Source organism: Dermacentor albipictus, chromosome 6 (genome assembly GCF_038994185.2).
Source record: "Dermacentor albipictus isolate Rhodes 1998 colony chromosome 6, USDA_Dalb.pri_finalv2, whole genome shotgun sequence".
Taxonomy (NCBI): domain Eukaryota; kingdom Metazoa; phylum Arthropoda; class Arachnida; order Ixodida; family Ixodidae; genus Dermacentor; species Dermacentor albipictus.
The window spans coordinates 117,113,528-117,135,622 of NC_091826.1; the positions used below are offsets into that span (position 1 = coordinate 117,113,528).

The window sequence follows — 22,095 nt, forward strand, 5'->3', positions numbered from 1 at the left end:
GTTCACCAGGCTAAACAGTGGTTCAACAACTAAAATAAAGGCTAGTATGCTTCGCATCCTGGGCTTAACCTTACTTAAGCCACAGCCATTTTTTTTCATTCCGCCGTTCTCCTTCAGCCGTGGTCTGCACTGCCGAGAACCGAACACATGACTTCGAGCTCAGCAGATGGATGCCCTAGCCACTGAGCCACATCGATGATTGCTGTGCAAAAGAATGTGAACAGCGAGAGTGCGCGGCGACATTGGACATCTTCAGGACGTTTGTGATAATTCGCGATTCCGCGAGTAGTTCACCAAGTCACCTTCGAGGTATGGTGTTATTGCGCACATTGAGAAATCGCAATGATAGCTTAATATTCATTTAGCGATCACACACAAATTAATGTGCCGCATGAAGAGTTACATATAGCGGCCAAAATGAAATGAGCACGGGCACACGATTTCAAAATTGAAATGTTCATGTTATTCCTCTCCGTACACATGTATCTAATGGCAGGCATTGTCTTGAACATATACAGGGTGTTTCAGCGAAGACTTTCAAAAATCTTTAAGAGTTGCCTGTGGCAGATATCACAATTCTAGTTCATGAGCTGGTCTACTCGAAGCCGCGGACAATACTTGAAAAAAAAATGTGAGATCAAAAATCGACTAATTAATAAAAGTTATCAAATTAAGTTTTTAACTAATCACATTAGGGCCAATATTGCAATTTACAAATTCTAGCCATGGATTTCTCAAGGCGGATCCACTTGGAACAAATTTTTAAGATGACACAAGTTTGGAGATATAGATTCCCGAAGTTTGCGGAGAATTGCATTGGCATTCCCGTTAATTTGTTAACAAAGCGTCGTTTCATGCACTGAAGCACACAAGTAACTGGAACGCCAATGCATTTCTCCGCAAAGTTCGGGAATTCATAACTCGAAACTGGTGTCGTCCTGAGAATTCGCTCCAAGTGGATCAGCCTTGCGAAGTCCACTGTTGGAATTTGTAAATTGTAATATGGGTCATAAGATAATTAGCTAAGAAGTTTATTAGTGAATTCTTCTTAATTCGTCGGTTTCGCATTTAAATTTTTTGTGCATGTAGTGTCCGCCGCGTCGAGTAGACCGGCTCAAAAACTAGCATTGAGCTATCTGCCATAGGCAACCTCTAAAAAATTTTGAAAGCGTTCGCTGAAACACCCTGTATTATTGTGATGGCTAAAGTCATCACGAGCGGCTCGTTTCAAATTGCAGCACCTTGCAAAATCGTCATCAGTATACGCGTTCTGTGGCTTCGCCGGCTCACAGTTACGTTCCAGCCCACTGTGATCATAGATCTGGATGCTTGTGCGGCGCGCTCTGGGATGGACGCTGCTCTCTAGCTTCCCTCTGGAAGAGGCTCATGGAGTACATTGCAGAAGGACACGTTATGCGTATGTTGCGCCCAGCCATGAATATGAACTTCCGTAAATCTCGAAATGCACATAATAATAATAATAATAATAATAATAATAATAATAATAATAATAATAATAATAATAATAATAATAATAATAATAATAATAATAAATCATTTATTGCACATAACGTATACAGGGCAATGAAACGGGCCTGTCAAAGCCTCTAGTGGCTTGAGGGACTTGGCCCGGCAAAGTCGGCAGACGGACGTGCAGTAAAACATAAAATATGAACATAATATAAACACAATATATCAACACAATACTAACATGAAATCAATAGTGACCAAGGTGCAAAAAGTTTGGAAAAGTAACATCAACAAGAAATGAAAAATAAAGAGCAAGGAACAGTATTTTAACAATTCATGCCTGATCATGAACATTTTTCAGGCATATAGGAACCGTGTTACAATGAGTGAACCATGATTTTTAGCACTTTTTTGATGTTGCGGGAAACATTTCTTCTGGTAAGTCATTAAAAATTTGGGGAACATAAACACAGCGCCTGGCTTCCCCATGCCTTGTTGAGGAGCGCGGCACCTTAAAACGAATGGAACTACGCAGGCTTCGGGAGGCTGTATGACGTGTTTTGAAATTGCTGTCCCAGAAATGTTGTACCACTACAGTCTGTAGAAAGAGTGTTCGAAAGCATGGAAGACCAGGGGCTGTGAAAATATTATCAGACACAGAGAAGGGGGCGTTATATCCTATGTTTCTTAGTATGTTTCTTAATAAAGTGTCAACTCTGTTTTGCCATCTGGCTGAGCAAAAAGCAAAAACAGTAATCCCATATGTGAGGATGCTGTACACCAGATTGCTCGCTCTCATTCATGTCAACCTGCAGGCGCTCTAGCTGTTCGGCTTGTGTCTGAACTGTTGCTCGGAGGGCGTTGATCTCCGCATCTCTAGACGTGGCTTGTTCCTTGGCAGTCTTCATTTAATCACGAATGGAATCATATTGTTTTGCTAGAAATGTCACCGAGTCCTCGAGTTCATGAAATGACTGCGTTAGGCTGACAACTTCGGCTTTCAAGAGGAGCAATGAATCAGCCTTTTTGTTAAGCTCAGGTAGACATTCTAGACTCTTTTTTATCTCGAGCAGTTCCAAAAGCAAAGGTGAAATCACGCCTGTACCTGCATGAGCCTCGGAAGCATCTACCTGAGAGGCGGAACCACCAGCGCGTTTTTTTGCTGCTCTGCATGTTTTACACACCCACACGTCCCTTTTGGCTGGGCCCATTGTATTGAAGGTACTAGGTGCAATTCCGGAACATGTCTGACCTAAGTCTTACGATAGCGTACTATTCGCACACGTCATGAACTTGCCATCATCGGGCACTTCTTTGTGGCAAGCAATACATTCAGTAGTATCATTAGACATTGTAACATGTAGAGAGCGTACACCGAGGGCAGTCGGCAGCAAATTCAAATTAAGAATGCATGCAACGAAAAAGACACGCTACCTGTTGAAATACAAAGTGTCAGCATTGGGCAACGTATTTGCCGCCGACTGCAGAGGATCCCGCGATGTCCGTTGGCTTAAGTAGTTTTCCGATAAAACCAGGTTTTCAGACGAAGTTGGTGATTGCCGCCAGAAGCGGCAGGACGGTTAGCTTCGACGAAGGTGATAGTGGCATCCGGGGTATCACGGGAACCGCCTTCAGGGCACCGCCTGTTGAAATACAAAGTGTCAGCGTTGGGCAACGCAATCGCCGCCGACTGCCAATAATAATAATAATAATAATAATAATAATAATAATAATAATAATAATAATAATAATAATAATAATAATCTGCCCATTTATAACCACTGCAAGACGAAAACCTCGCCCGCTGATCTACAATTAGCCGTCTCTTGCGCCAGCCAACCTGATCTTATGCTTGCAAATTTCGTAATTTCACCTCGCCACAATTCTTGTCGTCCTCTGCTGCGCTTTAGTTCCCTTGGTACACGTTATTGACCTGACCGCTAGTTACAGAATCTATTCATGGCATTGCCTGCCCAACACGACTTTTGCCTCCTAATTTCAACTGCAATATGGGCTACCCCCGTTTGCTCTCTATACCACACTACTGTCTTCCTGCCTCTGAACGGTACACCTAACATTTTTCGTTCCATTGCTCGTTGCGTGGTCATTCATTTGCTGTCAAGCTTATGTATTCTCCTCCAAGCTTCTGTCCCACATGTTAGTTCCGGCGGAATGCAATGATTGCACACTTTTCTCTTCAAGGATAGCGGTGGGCTACCGGTCATGATTTGGCATTGCCTGCCGTGAGTCTCCAACTTTTTTTTATTCTTGTGTGACTTTCCTTTTCATGATCAGGATCCTCTGTGAGTAATGTGTCTAAGTAAACATATTCTTGGAGATTATAGAGGCTGACTGCCAGTAAAAAATATTGTTCTGTTGCCAGGCTATCAAACATTACCTTTGTCCTCTTCATATTAATCTTCAAACCTACTCGTACACTTTGTCGGCTAAAGTTCTCAATTATTGGTAGCAAGTCAGCTCCAGGTTTGCTAAATAGAACAATGCCATCTGCTAATCGCAGGTTGCTTATTTATTAGCCGTCAATCCTGACTCCTAATCTTTGCCCTACAATCTGGTAGATTGAATACTGGTTTCTAACATGCAGGCATGTTGGCATCGGAGAGATTGTGTTTTCTTGCCTGACCGATTTTTAGCAGGACCTTCCCGCCTTGTCTGTGGAGATTTAGTTGAGCTATGCAGTATTTAGAGATGGTTCATAAGATATTCACGTATGCTTCCTGTAGGCTAAGCAAACATTTTAGGATTGCCGGCATTTGTACTGAACGACATGCCTTTTCGTAATCTATGGAAGGGATATACCGAGGTCTGTTGTACGCTGCCTATTTCTCGCCTGATTGATAGCATTGATGTGGCCCATTGTAGAATACCCCGTTCTGAAGCCAGCCTACTCTATGGATTCACTGAATTCAAGTTTTGGCCTGATTCTATTGGAAGTTATCTTGGTGATTATACGATACAATACTAAAAGCATGCTAATGGGCCTACCTACGAAACACGGAACCAGCCATTTGACGTCTACGAGATGTCTTGAATGGATAATTCAAAAGTCTAGTAGCTACCTTGATCACGTCATTTTGTCGTCATGGGCGTCTAGAAGTACTTCAGCAAGCCCTGCTAACGCAGCGCTGAAAGTTTTCTAACGGACATCTTGACGAGAAAAACTCCAGACTTTTAGTAGACGTTTCCTCAAATTATTGTGGCAGCAGTTGCAGTAACATAAGGTGCGTCCACAGTTTCAATTTATTTTAAATGAGACATAGAGATAAGAAAAAGAGAGATTATATTGCCAGACAGAGTGATGGAGAGGCAGTTTTTCCAGATGTAAGCCATGATAAAAGTGTGGCACCATCTGATTATTCGATGAACACATTTCGCTTAGACCAATCAGTCGAGTGTAGCCTGTCAGAGTTATCTTGTAAAAAAAAAAGATATGTATTGCATGTCGATGTCATGCCAATGTGCTCTCATCGACTTAAACACGGACATCACTTCTTCATGGAACACATCATTGTTGACAAAACGTTCCCCTGCGTCTTCTGCACACTTGAATAGTTTCTACCAGGAAAGATTTTGTCAGTAATGTTGCGGTTCAGTCAGAAATGAGATCTTGGTTTCAATTACATGCGACAGGATAGCATGACACCAGCATACAAAACATAATGCTCTGCTACAATGAATTCTTAAGAAACCAAAGGATGGGTCACGTTAATATAAACATCTTTCATGTCCATGCCTTATTTAAAAGTAAATTGTAACTTACTTTGTGGGTGCCCCTTGTTAAGTATCGCCATATGCTTGCACAGCGGTACGCAGAAATAATGGCCAGTTCTTCGGCATAACACTTATAAGTGAATCCTTGCACATTGCATGTTATCGCAACTGAAAGATAAATCAGAATGTACTATCATTTTCCTACGCACACTCTATGCTCTTCATTCAGAGCAGTACATAAAGCATGATTGCAGGCAAGACGCCTGCTTCACACCATGTAACAGTCGAACTTTATGATGTAATAAATTAGAAAAGATTCAGAGAGTGTGAATAACAAATGCGACAAATAGCAACAAAGCTGGTCATTATTGGTGCTGCAGCCAGAGCAGGCGAGCTTTCGTAGGAGAGCACTGGTTGCCCACAAAAGCCTGCTGCTGCAGGTCTTATGTGAAGGTGCTTGTAGACACAGGGAAGCCAAATCTGCACAGAACAGGGAAAAAAAAGCAAGAGCAGAAATGAGAATGTGCAAATTGGAACTTTATTTAGCAATATGTGCCAAACAAAAAGTTTGGCTAACATTAAAAATAAATGTAACCACTCCTTTCTCTTAAGTTACGGGGCCCTTAAGGTATGTATGTGATGGTGTTTAATATTACAGTATATTACCTGGCATATAGTTATTAAAATGCAGAGCAGAGTGAGACAGAGAAGTGCCTTCAAATTAATATAAGGTGTTTCGCCACTCAAAAGGCGCTCGTCAAACAAGACTTTTAGACGCTTTCTGCAAAATATAATCAGTTTAACACAGTTAACCTTTATGCAGGTAAATAATGTGCTGTATTGATTACAAAGTTATATCGCGCTTTATATTGTTAAGCCAAAAGCTAGTTCAACATTTTGCACTGTTTAGCTGTCGCCTTTTTTTTTTCATACTTAAACATGACATAGTGTAGGGTAAGCAGGTAGCATACAAAGGGTTAGACGCTGTGAATGGGTGTCACCAAAATAGACTTTGGTGTCGCCTATAGTGAGTTTTTACCGCAGATAGAATTTATTCTAGTATACTTCAGGCCCTTAGGATATGTTTAAGGAAAATTGTATTTTCAGTATCCTATACCAAACATCTATGCCCTTTCGTAGCCCTTTAAGACATTTTTAAGAGGTTCTGTTTTTCTTCGGTATGGTTATTAAAATCTTCAACGTCTGCCTTCTTATGAATGATTATAACGTTGGCATTCTTCAAGCTCTCTGGTGCCTGGTGCACTGGTGAGGCATTGCGTATAACGGGCCGCAAGGTTTTGAAGCTCAGTCTTTCATCAAGTTAACTGTTATTTTGCCTTCTCTGGTGCTTTTCCTCGGGACATGTGACTGCAAAGCTCTTGTAACCTCGTCGCTAGTTGCACATGGTACTTCTGTATCGTGTTTCTCACTGCTTCCAATCAAGATTGCGTGACTGCTGTGGGTACTGCATAGTTCAGTATTTAATTCCTGTGTTATATTTACTGTATCACCAGTCACTGATGACATTACCCTGCTTTTCTTTCATTGCATACATCTTGCTCTTTCCTATGCCAAGTTTTCTTCTCACTGATTTCATGCTGCCCCAATTTTTACTCCTTGCTCAATATTACCGATTTTATAATTTTTGACATTGTCAATATTTTACAATAAAACAAATTGACAGTAACAAGGGTTCATAAACACCACCACATTACACATTGGATTAGTGCCGCTAATTAGTTGAATTTTCCCCTCCCCCCTTAACAGAAAATCTGCATGTCTGGTCTTGTGGCGAAGCACAGGAAAGACGGAATATCGACTGCAGAAGCCATAGAAGAAAAGTGATATACAGATTTGCAGAATAGGCACGTCTCCGTCGCTAGGCGACGCCTGGCTGGACGGAGTAAACGAAGACTGGGTCTTATTAGAATATTTTGTTAAGAACATTTCCCGACCATCCCCTTCCCTGTTGGATTACTCGCTGACTGCTAGTTTGATCTGTCTGGCTCGCGTGCTCACGGCAGGATCCCGATTCCGATCCGACGCCAGTCTTGTTGAGCCTACAACCGCACCTAACCGACCTCTCACAAGTTTCGACAGGATACAGCGTCGTATTGGGCACCGGATGAACAACCAATTAACGTAGATGGCGTGAGACGGTTCCTGCCACAGAGCCGATGCCACCGGCGGGCTAATTCCTCATCGGTCCTGCCATTTCTACCGAGGCGTTCGCCTATGTCGCCATTGATGGTAGCATAAAAGTCGACTACAATTTATTTCTGGCACAAGGCTTTAACTCATGGAATAATGTTACGTCGAAAGGCCGCTCGTTTCGTAAAGCAGCACCCACTATCAAATTTTTTGCCTTATGGGGAGCCGGTGGTTCTGACCCACGCATTTCAAGTTTTCTACATGGATGTCACAACGGTCGCAGATTTAAAGCACAGAGAAAAATAAGGCACGGCAAGCGCTTGCGGTTTTCTGTGTGCCTGTGTGCTCTTCAACATCGTGTATATACGAACTCGTCACCCTCCTGCGGTTCTCGCGTGACTGCAAAGCTTAATTTCAATCAGAATTTACGTTTTATATACTGCTATCGTTTTTACTTTACCGTAACATATGCGTCGTGCTCCAATTTGTATAGTTAATTTCGGGGACTGCCCCAATTCCGCGACATCTTTTTAACTTTCTCAGTGTGTTTTCCAAAGCGCTCAATATACGCTCCTTCCTATCCAATTCTGAGTTATCATTTACAGCAGTCTCTTACAGCAAATCCCAGTGGGCGTTATTAGCAGTTAGAGAGCCTTTGATGATTTATTGTGACCCTCACAATGATGTAGATTTTTTTGTCCTTGCGCAGACGATATACGTTGACTTCTCGTGCAATCGGCGAGGATGTTTTTTGTTTTGTTTTGCACACGAATCTATGGACAGGCTTTCAAAAAGCTCGCACAAGAAATGTGAGCAAAGTGCAGTTAAAGTAACTTTATCGGCTTCGCTGTAACAGAAACGAAGCCGCATGTGACATGCATGATTAAGGCAAATTTGTCAGGGTGCCACTAACCAACCAAAAGTGCTTTGTGATGCAAGTTCACGCAGCAACATATCCTATATCCAAACTATGACTCTTACGGTTGACGCACCAAGACGACGTATAGTTCAAGACCGTTGTAGACTGTGTATGTTCAGCTCAAGAACCGAGCAACGGGCTTTCCTTATGTAGTTGACTGCGGAATAAGCTGTCGAAATATGTGGCAGACATGTTTTCTGTCAACTTTACTGCACATCAGCGTCAGCTGACAGTAATGTGACGTTACAAACTTGAGCTATCTGTGGTGTTACGCCAACCACGCCTGACTGTCTGATCTTAAGGAAAAGGAATTAATCCTGAAGCCATCACTCGAAAGATAGCGTTAGCATCTATTTCATTTCAGTGACAATGACAACGCTAACAAAACTCTCAGAAGATCAACATTACATTAGGCATGGTGACCGCACAGTAGCCAACAGCCCGTAGCTACCTGTCTTGATATTTTAAGTCTCCATAGAGGGACGAGCATTATCTAACTTGATATCTAGAACTGTGGAGTGCCAGGAGCGACGGGGTCCACGTGTCAACGAAATGCAACCTTGGCGCAAAAAATGCATTAACCTGCGCGCTGTCGACAGAGGTCCAAATCAGGCACGAAGACATGCGCCATCAAGCGCGCCCCGCCTATTACCGACGTAAAGGATCGCGTAGCTTTAGCGTATCTGTAACGTTGCAGGAATTAAGCTTAAACTTGCAGCTCTATACGCCAGTGTCTGTTATGTGTAGATATTATTACGTGTGAAAGCTACAGATGTTGACCGATCATCTTGCCTGTCTCGACAGTCAATTATTGTCGGAAGACGTTATACCGTGTCGTTGGTGTGACTGTGCATTTGGTTTTCAGGCCGCGCAGACCTTACTTGGCGCTTTAAAAAGTAGGCGCCCGGGCTCCATAGGGTGTGAGTAGACTCGACGGTTGTGTTTTGCGTCTTCCTTTTGTCCTCACAGACACTCGTCATGTTCCTCTTTCTTCTCCTCTTCCTCCTTCCCTAACGCAGAGCAGCGGGCTCGAGAAATGTACCTCAGGCCGAAGTTTCTGCCTTTAATGTCCAAACACTTTTCTCGCTCGCGCAGGGCGGATCCCCGACAGCGAACGGTGACGGTCCAGTGGGGCCCACCTCTATGACGAAGACGGGCTGGGTGCGGACCAGCGCCAGCATGAACCCAAACCTGTACGCCACCAAGAAGACCTTGGCGCAGGGCATGCTCGACGTGGCCCTGCTCTCGGTCAACGCCACCCAACTCAAGACCATCATACAGCGTGGGGACGAACACGACTTCTACACCGTGCTCGTGGTTCTCATCAGCCTGTCTATCGCCCTGCAGGTGAATCAATGTAGAGGTCATCGTTTCTTTTTGTTTGCGTGGCTTGCCACGCGGCATATTGTCAGATTGAGATTAAATATGAGCGCATGGCCCCGTTTCATGCTGATGCCACAGAAGTAACTTGCCAAATTCGTTGTCCGTGAGTCACAGTTCGTCGTCTTCGGGTTGGTTTCTTCTCAATTTTTCGCCTCTAAGTACACTTTTCCGGACTTCGTCCCATAGCACGTCCAAGGTATACATGGTGGGGATCCGCCGCAGGCACTGGAGCGGATCAGTTATGACACTGGGCAACGTCTTCATATCGTTAACATGTTGGCACACATTTAACCTTTTGTAGCATGGGGTTTGCAATTACGTCCCCCGAAATAAGATTTCATCGTATAAAAACAAAACGTCGAAGGATGGTTACGTGTGCAGAACGCGAATTTTTAAGCGTTCTCTTTTGTGTAGGCTAGGCGTTTTCGCTCCCAGTGTTGGGCTCGCCGATTAGCTTGGGGTTCTGAAGGCTCTTCTTCTGCCATGACATTTCAGTGTAGAGGATGTTTTATGGCGCTCTCGTTTAAACTACTCGCTTCTCACCGATGCTTGAGCGCTCATCGGCTTTCTGAGCACACACTGGCGCCGCCGAAAGCGTTATCACCACGACGGGCTGACGACAATGTCATGACCATAGTATAACGATAACACCATGACGACGATGGCTTGAAGCAAATGGAATGACGATGAGTGATGAAGGCGATGGCATGATGACGGCGGTATGACGAGAATTGGGTGACGAAGCTGGAATGACGATGATTGAACTACCGCGACGGCATCGCGACGGTGGTATGATGACGATGGTGTGACAACAGCGTCATAAAACAGCGTCATAATGATAATTGAATGACGACGGCGTGGTTGCGATGCAATGACGAAGAAGGAATGACGTCGACGGCATGACGACAATGGCATGACAACGACATTATCATGATGGCTCCACAAGGACCACTGTATGGCGACGATGACATGACGAAGGCGACCGTGACAACAACCTTACAAAGAAATTGGATGGTGACAAGCTACATCAACTGAAATATCAACTATGTCAGCTGGAGTGGACAGCATGAATTCTAAGTTTCTCATTAATACGAAAGTGTGCACCTCTATTATACTTTCAAACCTATTCGAGCGATTGCTTATGACTGGCTGTACTCCTGGTGATTGGAAAGTGGGGGAACGTTATTCCCGTTTTCAAGTCCAGAGACAAGCACTCTGCTAATAATTACCCACCCGTATCAATAACCAGAATACCATGCAAAATCATGGAACATGGGATTTCCTCTCATACTGCTATGTTTCAAGAAGGTAATTCATTAAAAAAGAGATTATGGGATTTTACGTCCCAGAACCACTCCGGAAATTTGGACCAGCTGGGGTTCTTTAACGTGCATCTAAATCTAAGTACATAAGTGTTTTCGTACTTCGCCCCATCGAAATGCGGACGCCGTGGCCGGGATTCAATTTGGTGACCTCGTGCTTAGCAGCCCAATGCCGTAGCCACTAAGAAACCAAGGCGGGTCCCTTTTTTTTTAGTAATGCTCAACACGGATTCCGCAAAACATTTTCGTATCAAACAGAACTTTTGTGTTTCACTCATGACTTACCTTCTATTCTTGACCAGGGTTCCCTTATAGTTGCTGAAGTGACTAGCGCAGAGGAAATGGGATACTTAAAAGGTGACAAGGACAAGCGCAATGGTTGCGCTGGTACTTGTCGCCTTTTTAGTGTCCCGTGTCCACCCTTGCGCTAGTCACTTCAGCGTGGAATGCCAACTAGCCCGGTCTCACACCTTGCTTCAGTTCCCTCATAGACCGCATATTTTTAGATTTCCTACAGCTGTTTGACACGGTAACACATGAACTGCTTTTTCTTAAATTACAGTCTTAATCTGGATAGTGAAATTCTTGCATGGCTAACAGGTCTACTTACACATCGTTCCCAGTCCGTAACCGCTAATAACATGAACTACCCTTATTCTGCAGTTACCTCAGGCGTACCGCAGGGCTCCGTAATAGGTTCTCTGCTCTTAATTTTCGGTAAAGACTTGCCAACAGCCATGACGTCTTCCATAAGACTTTTCGCCGATGACTACGTCATTTATAGATAGATTAACAGTGACTTGAATTCAGTCATCTTGCAGTTTGCTATTAACTGAGTTTGCGAGTAGTGCCAGTTATAGAACATAAAATTAAACGTTAAGAAATGCCCACAAAATGTTATTCACCCAACATATCACATTAACCACATCGATCTAGAATCTGTGTAGTCATACAAGCACCTTGGTGACACATTTCGTATAACTTATCATGGAAAATCACATTGGTTACATAATGAACAATCGTACCAGTCGTATTTATTTATTCAAAAGAACCTTACAGGCGTGGTTCATGACTTTATGACAGGGCATATAGGGTTACTTTACGACAGGGCATAAAGTAAGGGGGGGGGGGGCATATTAAACAGTCAAGGTATAAAAAGTACAAATTTCCAACAAGAACAGTGCTATGAAAAGATTACCGTGTTACACAATGCTGAAGGCACAGGAAATACAAAGGAGTATCTGAAGGCACACGAAAACTTGTTACTCTTAACAGAGCAAAAGGAATACTGTTTATGAAAAAATATACAACATTGCAAAAATGCGCGATCAAATACACTAGATTGGGCACTCGTGAACAGTATTAAATGGGAAAAGCGGGAGTAACTGAGAGCGGAACGTGTCGGTTAATGTTAGGTTACCTGCGCAGACCCCTGTAACTCTCAAGTTGCAGCTTTATAAGGCATTGATCCGAGCTGAACTAGAATATGCAGGAGCTATATGGGATCATGGTCCCGAAGCACTCGTAGCTGACTCAGAGGCTGCATTAAATCGCACATGACGTTTCATGTTTTCCAAGTATCATCGCACCGCTAGTTTTACACCTATGAAGGACGCACTTTTCTTACCCAGCCTTTCTCGTCCTAGAGAAGTTTCCCGCCTTTGTTTATGTCCTCAGATTTAGAGTAATTCATTTCTTAAGGATAGGCTACTAATACAACCAACCTATAGTTGCGGACGCATTGATCGCCATTACCAATTCCGCATTTCATTTTAAATGTGATCATGACTGATTTATTACCAGTACACGTTCGTGTGGAGTCGCCTTCTAACATTGTTTTTGCCATTAGAGATGTTAATGCTTTTGGGAATACTGCTGCGAGCTTGCATTCTCAACAACTACCTAACTGCTGCATCGTGCCTGTTATGGTTGCCAATTGTACTGTATTTATCCTGTTGTTGCTGCTGCTGTATTGGATTTATTACCATTGTATTCACTCCAGCTATTATGCCCTAGGGCCTTGAGGGTAAATAAATAAATAAATGTGATGACGATGGTTTGAGCTGCCGTGACGATGACGTATAGCGATGATGGCGTGAAGATGATGGCGTGACGGCGACGACATTGCTCACACTCGCACACACACCCAGAGGCACGTACCCATAGGAACTGTTGACTTCTCCATCTCCAGGATCCGCACACCACTGCGGACAGTGCCAACGGTGCAAAACTGATCACCTAAGTAAGAAAAACTTGCGTTAATAAAAAACCTAGCAGAAATAATGATTTTTAACTTTTTTTTACAGCAATATCTGTTATGAGATCACTCTCCTTGCCGTTTCAATGTCCGCACGTGTTGTTGGTGTGTGTCGCTGGAATCCCAAGGTTAAAAATTAAATTATGGGGTTTCACGTGCCAAAACCACGATCTGATTATGTGGGACGCTGTAGACGCTGACTCTAGAAATTTGGACCACCTGGGGTTTTTTAACGTGACCTGAATCTACGTACACGGGCGCTTTTGCATTTCGCCCCCATCGAAATGCGGCCGCCGTGGTCGAGATTCGACCCTGCGATCCCGCCACCATAGCCACTAAGCAACCACAGCAGGTCGAATCCCAAGATACTTTGCCAGAATTGCGTAATGACGTTAATTGCAATTGTTTATTGATATGCCCAAAATAGCATGCAATAAGCCATCTATCTTGGTGCACAGTAAAAAAAAAAGGCAGGACAACAGCTTGTGAACGTAATACATAAAACTTAGAAGTCGAGTTGAATAGTCTTTTTAAAAACAGGTATCATACAGGGTGTCCCAACTACCATGCATCAAGATTTAAAAATATGCAAACGCCATGTAGCTGGACAGAATCAAGGTAATGATGTTTACTGTCGCTTGGAGATTATTTTATGCATTCCGCCTAATTACATAATTAGTCTTAATTAATGAACCAACTTATCAAATATTATAATTAGATGAAACGTGTCAGTGAGAAAACTGTAGAGCAACATGAAAAAGTCCCGATGCAGCTTTATGTCGCTCAATACCGGCTACGTGAAAGTGTTGTTCCGTGTGTGAAAGAAGCCCGCGAATACACGCAAAGTGCCTCGAGCGGCCAGTCGCGCAGCAATTTTGCGTGTATTCGCGAGCTTCTTTGACGCTCTTAAATACATTTTTATATAGCACGTATTGAAGTACAGAAAGCTTTATCGGAACTTTTTCATTTTGCTCTATAATTTTCTCATTAACACTTTTATATAAATATAATATTTGAGAAGTTGAGTAAATTATCAATGCAAGCCTTCCCATGCATCAACAAGAAATGCTTCGAAATCTTCTACAACGGTACAAAAACTACTTTTCGGCGTCATCAAAGATTCGACAAACGCCATCGCCAAATATCGCATAATAATCAAAGGGTGAACTCGACCACTCCATCAGAGTCCTTACCGAGTTACGCCACAAGAACGAGAACCTATAAAGTAACCTGTCAACCAAATGCCGCGCCACAAATTCATCGCGCCCTCGAAAAGCCCGTGGGCGTCCCCTGTCGTCTTAGCGAAGAAGGATGGAACTCTGCGTTTTTGCGTCGATTATCGTCGCCTTGTGAAGGCCATGAAAAATGGCGTATACCCCCTCCCATGGATAGACGACGCACTGGACAGACTCTATAACAGAAAACATTTTTCATCGAAGGGTGTAAAGACAGGATAATGGCAAATTGAAGTCGATGAGAGGGACCGAGACAAGACTGCGCTTATTACGCTGGACGACATCTTCAAAGTCATGGTCATTCGTTAAGTCTTTTCTCGGTACTTGCAACATTCCAGCACCTGATGGACATGGTCCTGGCAGACCTAAAGTAACAGACGCGGCTCGTCTACTTGGATGACGTCGTCACATTTGTCGGAAAATTCGACGATCAGCTCAGGCAATTTGGAACCGTTTTCGAGGCAAATAGGTCATCCGGGCTTACCCTGAAGCAGAAAAATTACCACTTCTCGAAAATTATCGCGGCCCTACCGTGATGACAGAAATGCGCCTGGAGTATCCATAGAATTGCTTTCGCAAATAGATATCGTATGATTTCAGGCACATGCTTACAGCGGGAGCGCGGTAGAGTGCTGGGGCAACTCTGTAGCTGACATCATTTAGGCATTGTACAGAAGTGATAGCCACGACTGTACATGACCTCTCCTCGGCAAAAGTCCCAGTGCTGGGCAGATAGATTTGCTTACGCTGGATGCGCAGTTACGCAAGCTGAGGAGTTTCCTCTGCCTGTTTGTCGCAGGAGACCACATCTGCGAGAGCAGTTTTGCATGTGTCAGGCTATAGCTTTGCGTCCAGCGTGGTGATAACTTCGGGTCCATACTGCTAGCAAAGGCTGAATCCTGTGGTGTCCTTAAGCGCAGTATTGTAAGCGAATGTTATGCATTGAAGCACATCGTGCCAGTTTTTGCGGTGATCGGCGCCGTACATGGACAACATGTCATCAATTGTCTTGTCTAAGAGCTCGGTTAAGCTGTTTGCTTGCGGATGGTACGCAGTAGCTTTTCGCTGAGCAGCGCCACTTAGTTGCATTGTTTCGTGCCCAAGCTGTGCTGTAAATGCTATGCCGCAATCTGATGACTACGTGTGATGCCCCATGACGGAGAACGATGCTATAAACGAAGAAGAGCGCAACATCGAAGGTAGTGGCAGGCTGAACTGCCTTGGTTTCATATTACTGGGTACAATAGTCGGTGGTGACACAATTTATCAGTTCGCAGCAGAAGACGTCGGTAATGGACTGAGCAAGTCCATACTGATGAGATCAAAAGAAACCTTTGGAGGCTTCACAGACTTGCGAAAAACCGGCTGGGTAAATAGCTGGAATCTTGCGTCGTTAACAGTCAGGAAACGTTTTTACATAGTGCTTCACAGTCTTCGGTGTTTAGTTCAGTAGTACTTCTGGTGAATTCGGGCCAACGTGCGCGTAAAGCCCAAGTGACCAGAACAAGGTTGGTAGTCACAGGCGCGTAGGCTCCCTTCGCGGAACCCTGAGGCTACAACAGGGAGGTAACTGTTTTCATTTTTCAGGAAATTCTACTCGTAAATCGCACAGTTGTCGAGGCTGAACGATAGCACGTGATATGAGAATTCTTGAGAGAGCTGCGAGGTGTGTTCCTCAAGATGGTCGGTGAGTGGTCGCAGCTGTAAGACTTTTTGCTGCTGTTGGGCTAGATCAGATCTTGCCAGAGCGGCAAGTAAATCGCAGTCCTCTTCGAGATCGGTGCTGTCAATGTCGACGGGTGCGCAATGTAGAAAATTTGCGTGGCTGTTTTTGCCGCGATTTGTGCACAATTGTTACTTCCAAATCTTGCAATCGAAGACTCTATCGAGCTAGACGTCCAAAGGGATCATTTATATTTGCCGGCGAGCACAGAGAATGGTGGTCGCTGTTACATGGAAAGGCTGGCTGTACAGATAAGGTCGAAACTCCGTGATGGCCCACATGACGACCAAACACTCCATTTTGGTTGTAAAGCGATTTCCCTCCGCACATGATAAATTGAGACTGCAATACGCAATAAACCATTCGACACGTCGTTATAGCTGCACAAGAACAGCACCAGTGCAAACGTTGCTCGCATACGTGTGTAGTTCTGTATCGGCATCCCCGTCAAAGGGGCACAGAACTGGAGGAGACTGGAGGCGGGCCTGGCGCTCGCGAACGGCGTCTGGCTGTTCTTGACCCCCCAAAAGGCTGCCGTCGTCCTTTGTGAGCCGAGGTAATGGTTCAGCGACGTGTGAAAAAAAATCATGCAGGAACTCCTCTGGGAGCTGTCTCAAGTATGCGTAAGCATTGTGCCACTTGCTCATCTCCACGCAGCCAGGTGTCATTATCGATGTTATGAAAGTTGATCTAACCAGTATAAACCCTTATCAACTCTTAGCGATTGTTATCAACCTTACCGGACTCTTTTCAAATCTTATCGACCCTCATCGCGGGGTATCAACCTTATCACAATCGATCCAATTCTTACCTGTCATTACCAACCTTATCGGACATGATCCGACCTTTATCAAACCATATCAGTGCTTATTGACCTTATTCACAATTGCTCCGTCATTATAAGCCCTTATCGCTCTTTAGCAACTTATCCATCCGCGTCGAACCATTTTCAACCTTGATGAGATCCATATAATATCTCATCACTCCTTATCAACTCATTGACTGCTTATCTGTGTATTTCGAGACGTGAAGAGCATCAGTCTTCAGAGATCGGTGGCATTTCGGTCGGTGAAGGAACGCCTCAACGCAAGGCGCATCACGTGACCACCGAAACGCATCGGTGATGTGGCGCGTTGGACATTAAGGTCTCTGAATTCAAAATTTGGAATTTTCCTTGCCTACAATGCTCCAAGTCGGCTCTATATGTGGTCCGAGAGATAGCGTTTATTCCACTATCACGAAATCTTTCAACAAAGCCTTCATAGAAACTGCTCTCCTTTGACGTTTGTTTTGTACCGCCGGTACAACACATTCATATGGCTCAGATATATTCATCTTCTGCAAGCGTGGGTGTTTAACCCAGTGGGTAAGGCACTGGGACTCTGAGCGTGGGCTCGAAGGTTTGAAGCTCACAAGCGCCAGCGCTTTCTGTTTGGAAACTATTTGGTGTTATACAATAATCACATTATAGCGATCTGTCTTACGTGATGGACGGATGGACGGATGGACGGACAGACGGACGAGTTTCCACGTTGTGTCGGGATAGAAGTGCTGACGCATGAAAATTACTCAACGAAGCGGCAGTTGTAAGTACACAGCCCCAGAAAGCGTTGGACCTCACGCTTTTTTGTAGGTGTCGGCAAATAGGCAACAGCGGTAGTTTTCTCAGGGTCGTGTCGAATTGCAGCGTTATTGATGACGTGGCCGAAGAATTTTAGTTTGTCGTAGGCATATTAGCATTTTTCTGGCCAGCTGCACGAATATCCTGAAGGATATATTTAGGTTGCTGGATGTGTGCTTCAAGCGTCGTAAATATGACTATGACCCGAGGCAAGATAGCCACTTAAGGCCAGTTAAAATTGTGTCTATCATTCGTTGAAAGGGGTGGGCGCAGAACACAATCTGGAAGGGAGTAACACAATCTCATACAGGCCTCAATTTCTTTATGGTCCCGCTCATTCACTTCAATCTGCAGTAGCAATTACGCAAGTCCATGGCCAAAAAATAGCAGACATTCTAGAGACTATCTAAGAAGTCATCGATGCGGGGCAACGAGAAAATCTATTTTTTTGTGTGACGTGGTTGAGTCTGCGGTAATGCGGGCAGAACCGTAGGCTGCCGTCTTTCTTCTTCACCAACGAAATCGGTGATGCCTACGATCTAGTGGAAGGTTGTGTGACGTCGTCGGCGAGCATTTGTTCGACATGGCTACGAATGGCGTCTTGTTCATTCTGGGAAACCCGGTAGGCATTCTGGTGCACAGGTCTCACAGTTGGCTTGTTGTTGATTCAGTGTTTCGTGAGCGGAGTCTGTTTACAAGAGAAGTGGAAACAAAATAATATTTGATCAAATGTAGAAGGCTGAGGAAACCCTCATTCTTCTGAGCCGGGGCAAGGTTTGGTCTCACATCGATGTTCCTACTTGCGTGGCCTCAGGGGTACTGCTCACCAACAGTTCCGTCAAAGACGCACAGACTTGTGATGGATTAAAATGGGCAAAGTATGCTATAGCACCGCACTTAACCAAATGCTGGAACTTTCCAATGATATTGGTAACAATGGTCATACCTTGCTTGTGGTGGAGTTCAACAACACCTCTGGCAACGCGCAATTGTTGAACCAGTGGGACGGAAACATTACCTTCAGCGATTCCGGGGACATTTTGATCTGACTCGCACTCGACGACAACAAACATTCCACTTCGTAATGGTACTGTAAGTGCGCTATCAGTGGCACGCAATGCTGTTCGTTCCGATGGGGATTTATCCAGTCTGGCAGTACGTCGGATAGAGAATGTGACGAGCAGGTCCGGCAGATTTATGATGGCTCCATGTTCCCGACCGAATGCATCCCCAATATTATTTCCCGAGAACAATGGGCCAGTATGACAAAAGAGCCAATAAAGTTCGAATTTCGGATTTTGATTCTGGCCTTGCACTACCCTGTCGGTGTGACAAGATGACCTGCTGGGAACCTTCCAAGGCGTCCTAACCTTCCGTAGTGCTGGTGCGAGTTTACCATTTATAACAGAGTAATCCGCACTAGTGTCGATGAGAGCAGTTACTTGATGACCATCAACAGAAACGCTAATGTCAGCGGAAATTTTGGCATTGGGTGAGAATTCGCAATTAAATCGGTCGCTGACTGATTTCCCTCTCTTTCATTTCGATGTTCATGGTTCGCGAACCACATGCGCTCTGTATCTCCGAAGGCAAAGTAGACGTTCCTGATCTTCCTTAATTGCGCAACGGGTGCTGTGCACGTCATACCACTATCATGTGCCAATTAGTACTTCAGCCAAATGAGGCAGTGTCTGAATACGTGGCTTCGAGAGCATCAGTTTTCTCTTTCGACTTCCGTTTACTTCTATTTGGTCATTCACTGCAAATCGTGGGGCTCTTTACCTCATCTGAAGAAGACGGCCATCGAGTGTAAGGACATGCATCAGAGCACCACTGAAGCCTACCATATAGATAGATAGAATAAACTTTATTATCCAATGGGTAAGGTGATCTACCCTCCCCCCGGCACGCAGGACAAGGGGCGGCTGTCGCCGCCTCAGATGCAGGCTGGAAGGTCGTGGATCCTGGCAGCCTCTTCAGCTAATTGGACGAGCCTGAGCTGGAGCTCATAGTTTGAGCTGCGCAGCAGGGTATCCCAGATGTCTCTACTACCTATGTTGTGCGTGCCCCCCAGACAGTACAAGTAATACGATATTATGTGGTCGAGGGTCATTCTCGCCCAACAAAGATTACTCCTATCGCTCCTGGCCTCTGGGAACATGTGGTTCGCCATACCCGGGTGCGGATACGTATAAGTTTTCCGTCGTCTTCACGCGACTGCTTGTCCGTTGTTTAATTTCGGGTCTGGCTGGGATACCAGCCTACGATCCAACCTCTAATGCTGCGTGATCTCCCCATATTTTAGCATGCGCTCTCTGCTCCCTCCGTCATCGAAGGGCCCTGTAGTGGTTCGTAGGTAGAGATCTCGAGCCAGATCGTGGGTCGCCTCGTTGCCGGGGACGGCTTCATGCGCGGGAGTCCAAATTATTTGAATTTTTCTATTTAACTTTCTCTGGCCTAGCATTCTGGCCGCTAAGGGAGAGATCCGTATGGCAGGTGTGCTGTCACTGATCACAAATTTCGCGGCCATTCCAGCGCAAGCTAACGCGATCGCAATTTCCTCGGCAACTTCTATGCTCCGCCCGCGCAGAGCGGCAGCAGTTACAGGATTGCCTCGGCCGCTGACGGCCGTTGCCACCGTAAAACCGCCACCACCTCCCGCTGCGTCTACATAGGCCACCTCATGTTCCGAAATTTCGCCGAAACTAATTTGTAATGCTTCGGCTGGCTTCTGCCTCCTGTCCTTGTTATGTTCCGGGTGCATGTTTTTTGTCAGGGGGTGGGGGATAATCAGATCCTTTCTTACTTCCCTATGTACTTTCACCTTTTGGGTGGGGCCTCTATCCGGATTTATTCTAACTTTGGTCAATACGGCTCTTCCTATCCTGGTGGTGCTCAGTGTCCCATATTGAGATGTTCGCACCGCTTCCGCCAGTTCTGCCCATGTGTTGTGCTCTCTTAGAGCCTTGAGCCTCTCTGTGGATGTGCACAAGGGCAGTCCCAGTGCTATTTTTACACATTTTATCATTAGAGAATCAATATTTTTTCGTTCCACCGCTTTCACATCGAGATATGGCGCTGCGTAGCTCACCCGGCTGAAAATGTACGCCTGTATCAGTTTAATGAAATTTTTCTCGTTTAGCCCTTGGTCTTTGCTGGCCACCCGCCTAATTAGGCTTAGGGTCTGCATCGCGTGATTGTGTAGCCTCTTGACGGTCTCGCTTTTATGGCCGTGTAACTGGAGAATGAAGCACAAGATTCTGATTTGCTCGAATATTGGTACCTCCTTACCCGCCTCTTTAATTTTGATCTCCGACAGTGCCTTGCACATTAGGTGCTTCGTATTGAATACAAACAATTATCATTTCTTCGGCGAGCACTGTAGGCCTCTCTCGGCCGCGTAATCGACTATGATGTCGGTGGCAGCCTGGAGCTTGCTTTCGATGGCCGAATCACTTCTCCGCTTGACACAGAGGGTGATATCATTCACCTATATACTAAATTTTAATCCCTCGAGCTTTGCCAATTGCTCGTGGAGCTCCGTCATAGCCATGTTGAAGAGTATAGGGAGACAGCACTGATCCCTGGGGCGTACCCTTACTCCCTAGCTCAATTGTGGGGGATTACAGCGTTTGGAGCTCCGTGCAGGCAGTTCTGCCCGTCAGGAAGTCCCTGGTGCACCGATATGTCCTGGTACTTACATTGATCTCGTTCAGCCCTTCCAGGACTGCCTCATGCTTTACGTTGTCGAAAGCTTTCGTGAGGCCCAGCCCCAGAATTGCTTTTGCATCTTTAGACCTTGAGTCTATTATATGATGTTTGTTTTAGAGCATGACGTCCTGCGTACACAAGTGAGGCCGGAACCCGACCATATCATGTGGCCACAGATCGCCCTGCTCCATGAAGCCTATCAGTCTAGTCTGGACGACGTGCTCCATCAATTTCCCAACGCATGAAGTTAAGGAAATTAGCCGTAAGTTTGCCAGTTGCTCCACCGTAGTCAGGAACTGGAGTTCGCGATGTTTCCACTACGTACGTCTCAATTAATCTGTTCATGAAATAATCATCGTTCCCTTCGAACGCGTGCCTCGCTTTTACCGATCTTACTCCGAATTGAGTCTTCGAGCTTTCAGGGTCCAACAAGTACCGGAGGATGCTCTGCATCTTGGAGAGGTTCACGCTCGGCTCCATTTCGTCACACTTGTTGCCCCAATCTTGTTTGCATAATTTGAAAGTATAGTCTTCGATTTCCTTGTTATGCCTCGCATTCTCCTTCTCAGAT

At 45.0% G+C, this 22,095-nt stretch overlaps 1 protein-coding gene across 4 annotated transcripts in view; it reads left to right on the top strand.

Moving 5' to 3' along the window:
* Positions 1–22,095, top strand: part of LOC135916293 (ninjurin-1-like) — a 126,593-nt gene that overhangs the window by 99,518 nt on the left and 4,980 nt on the right. For all 4 annotated transcript variants that reach the window (XM_065449625.2, XM_065449624.1, XM_065449623.2 and 1 more), the window contains exon 2: positions 9,368–9,619. In XM_065449625.2, the coding sequence (XP_065305697.1) occupies positions 9,368–9,619 (252 nt within the window). The remainder of the gene's footprint in view (positions 1–9,367; positions 9,620–22,095) is intronic.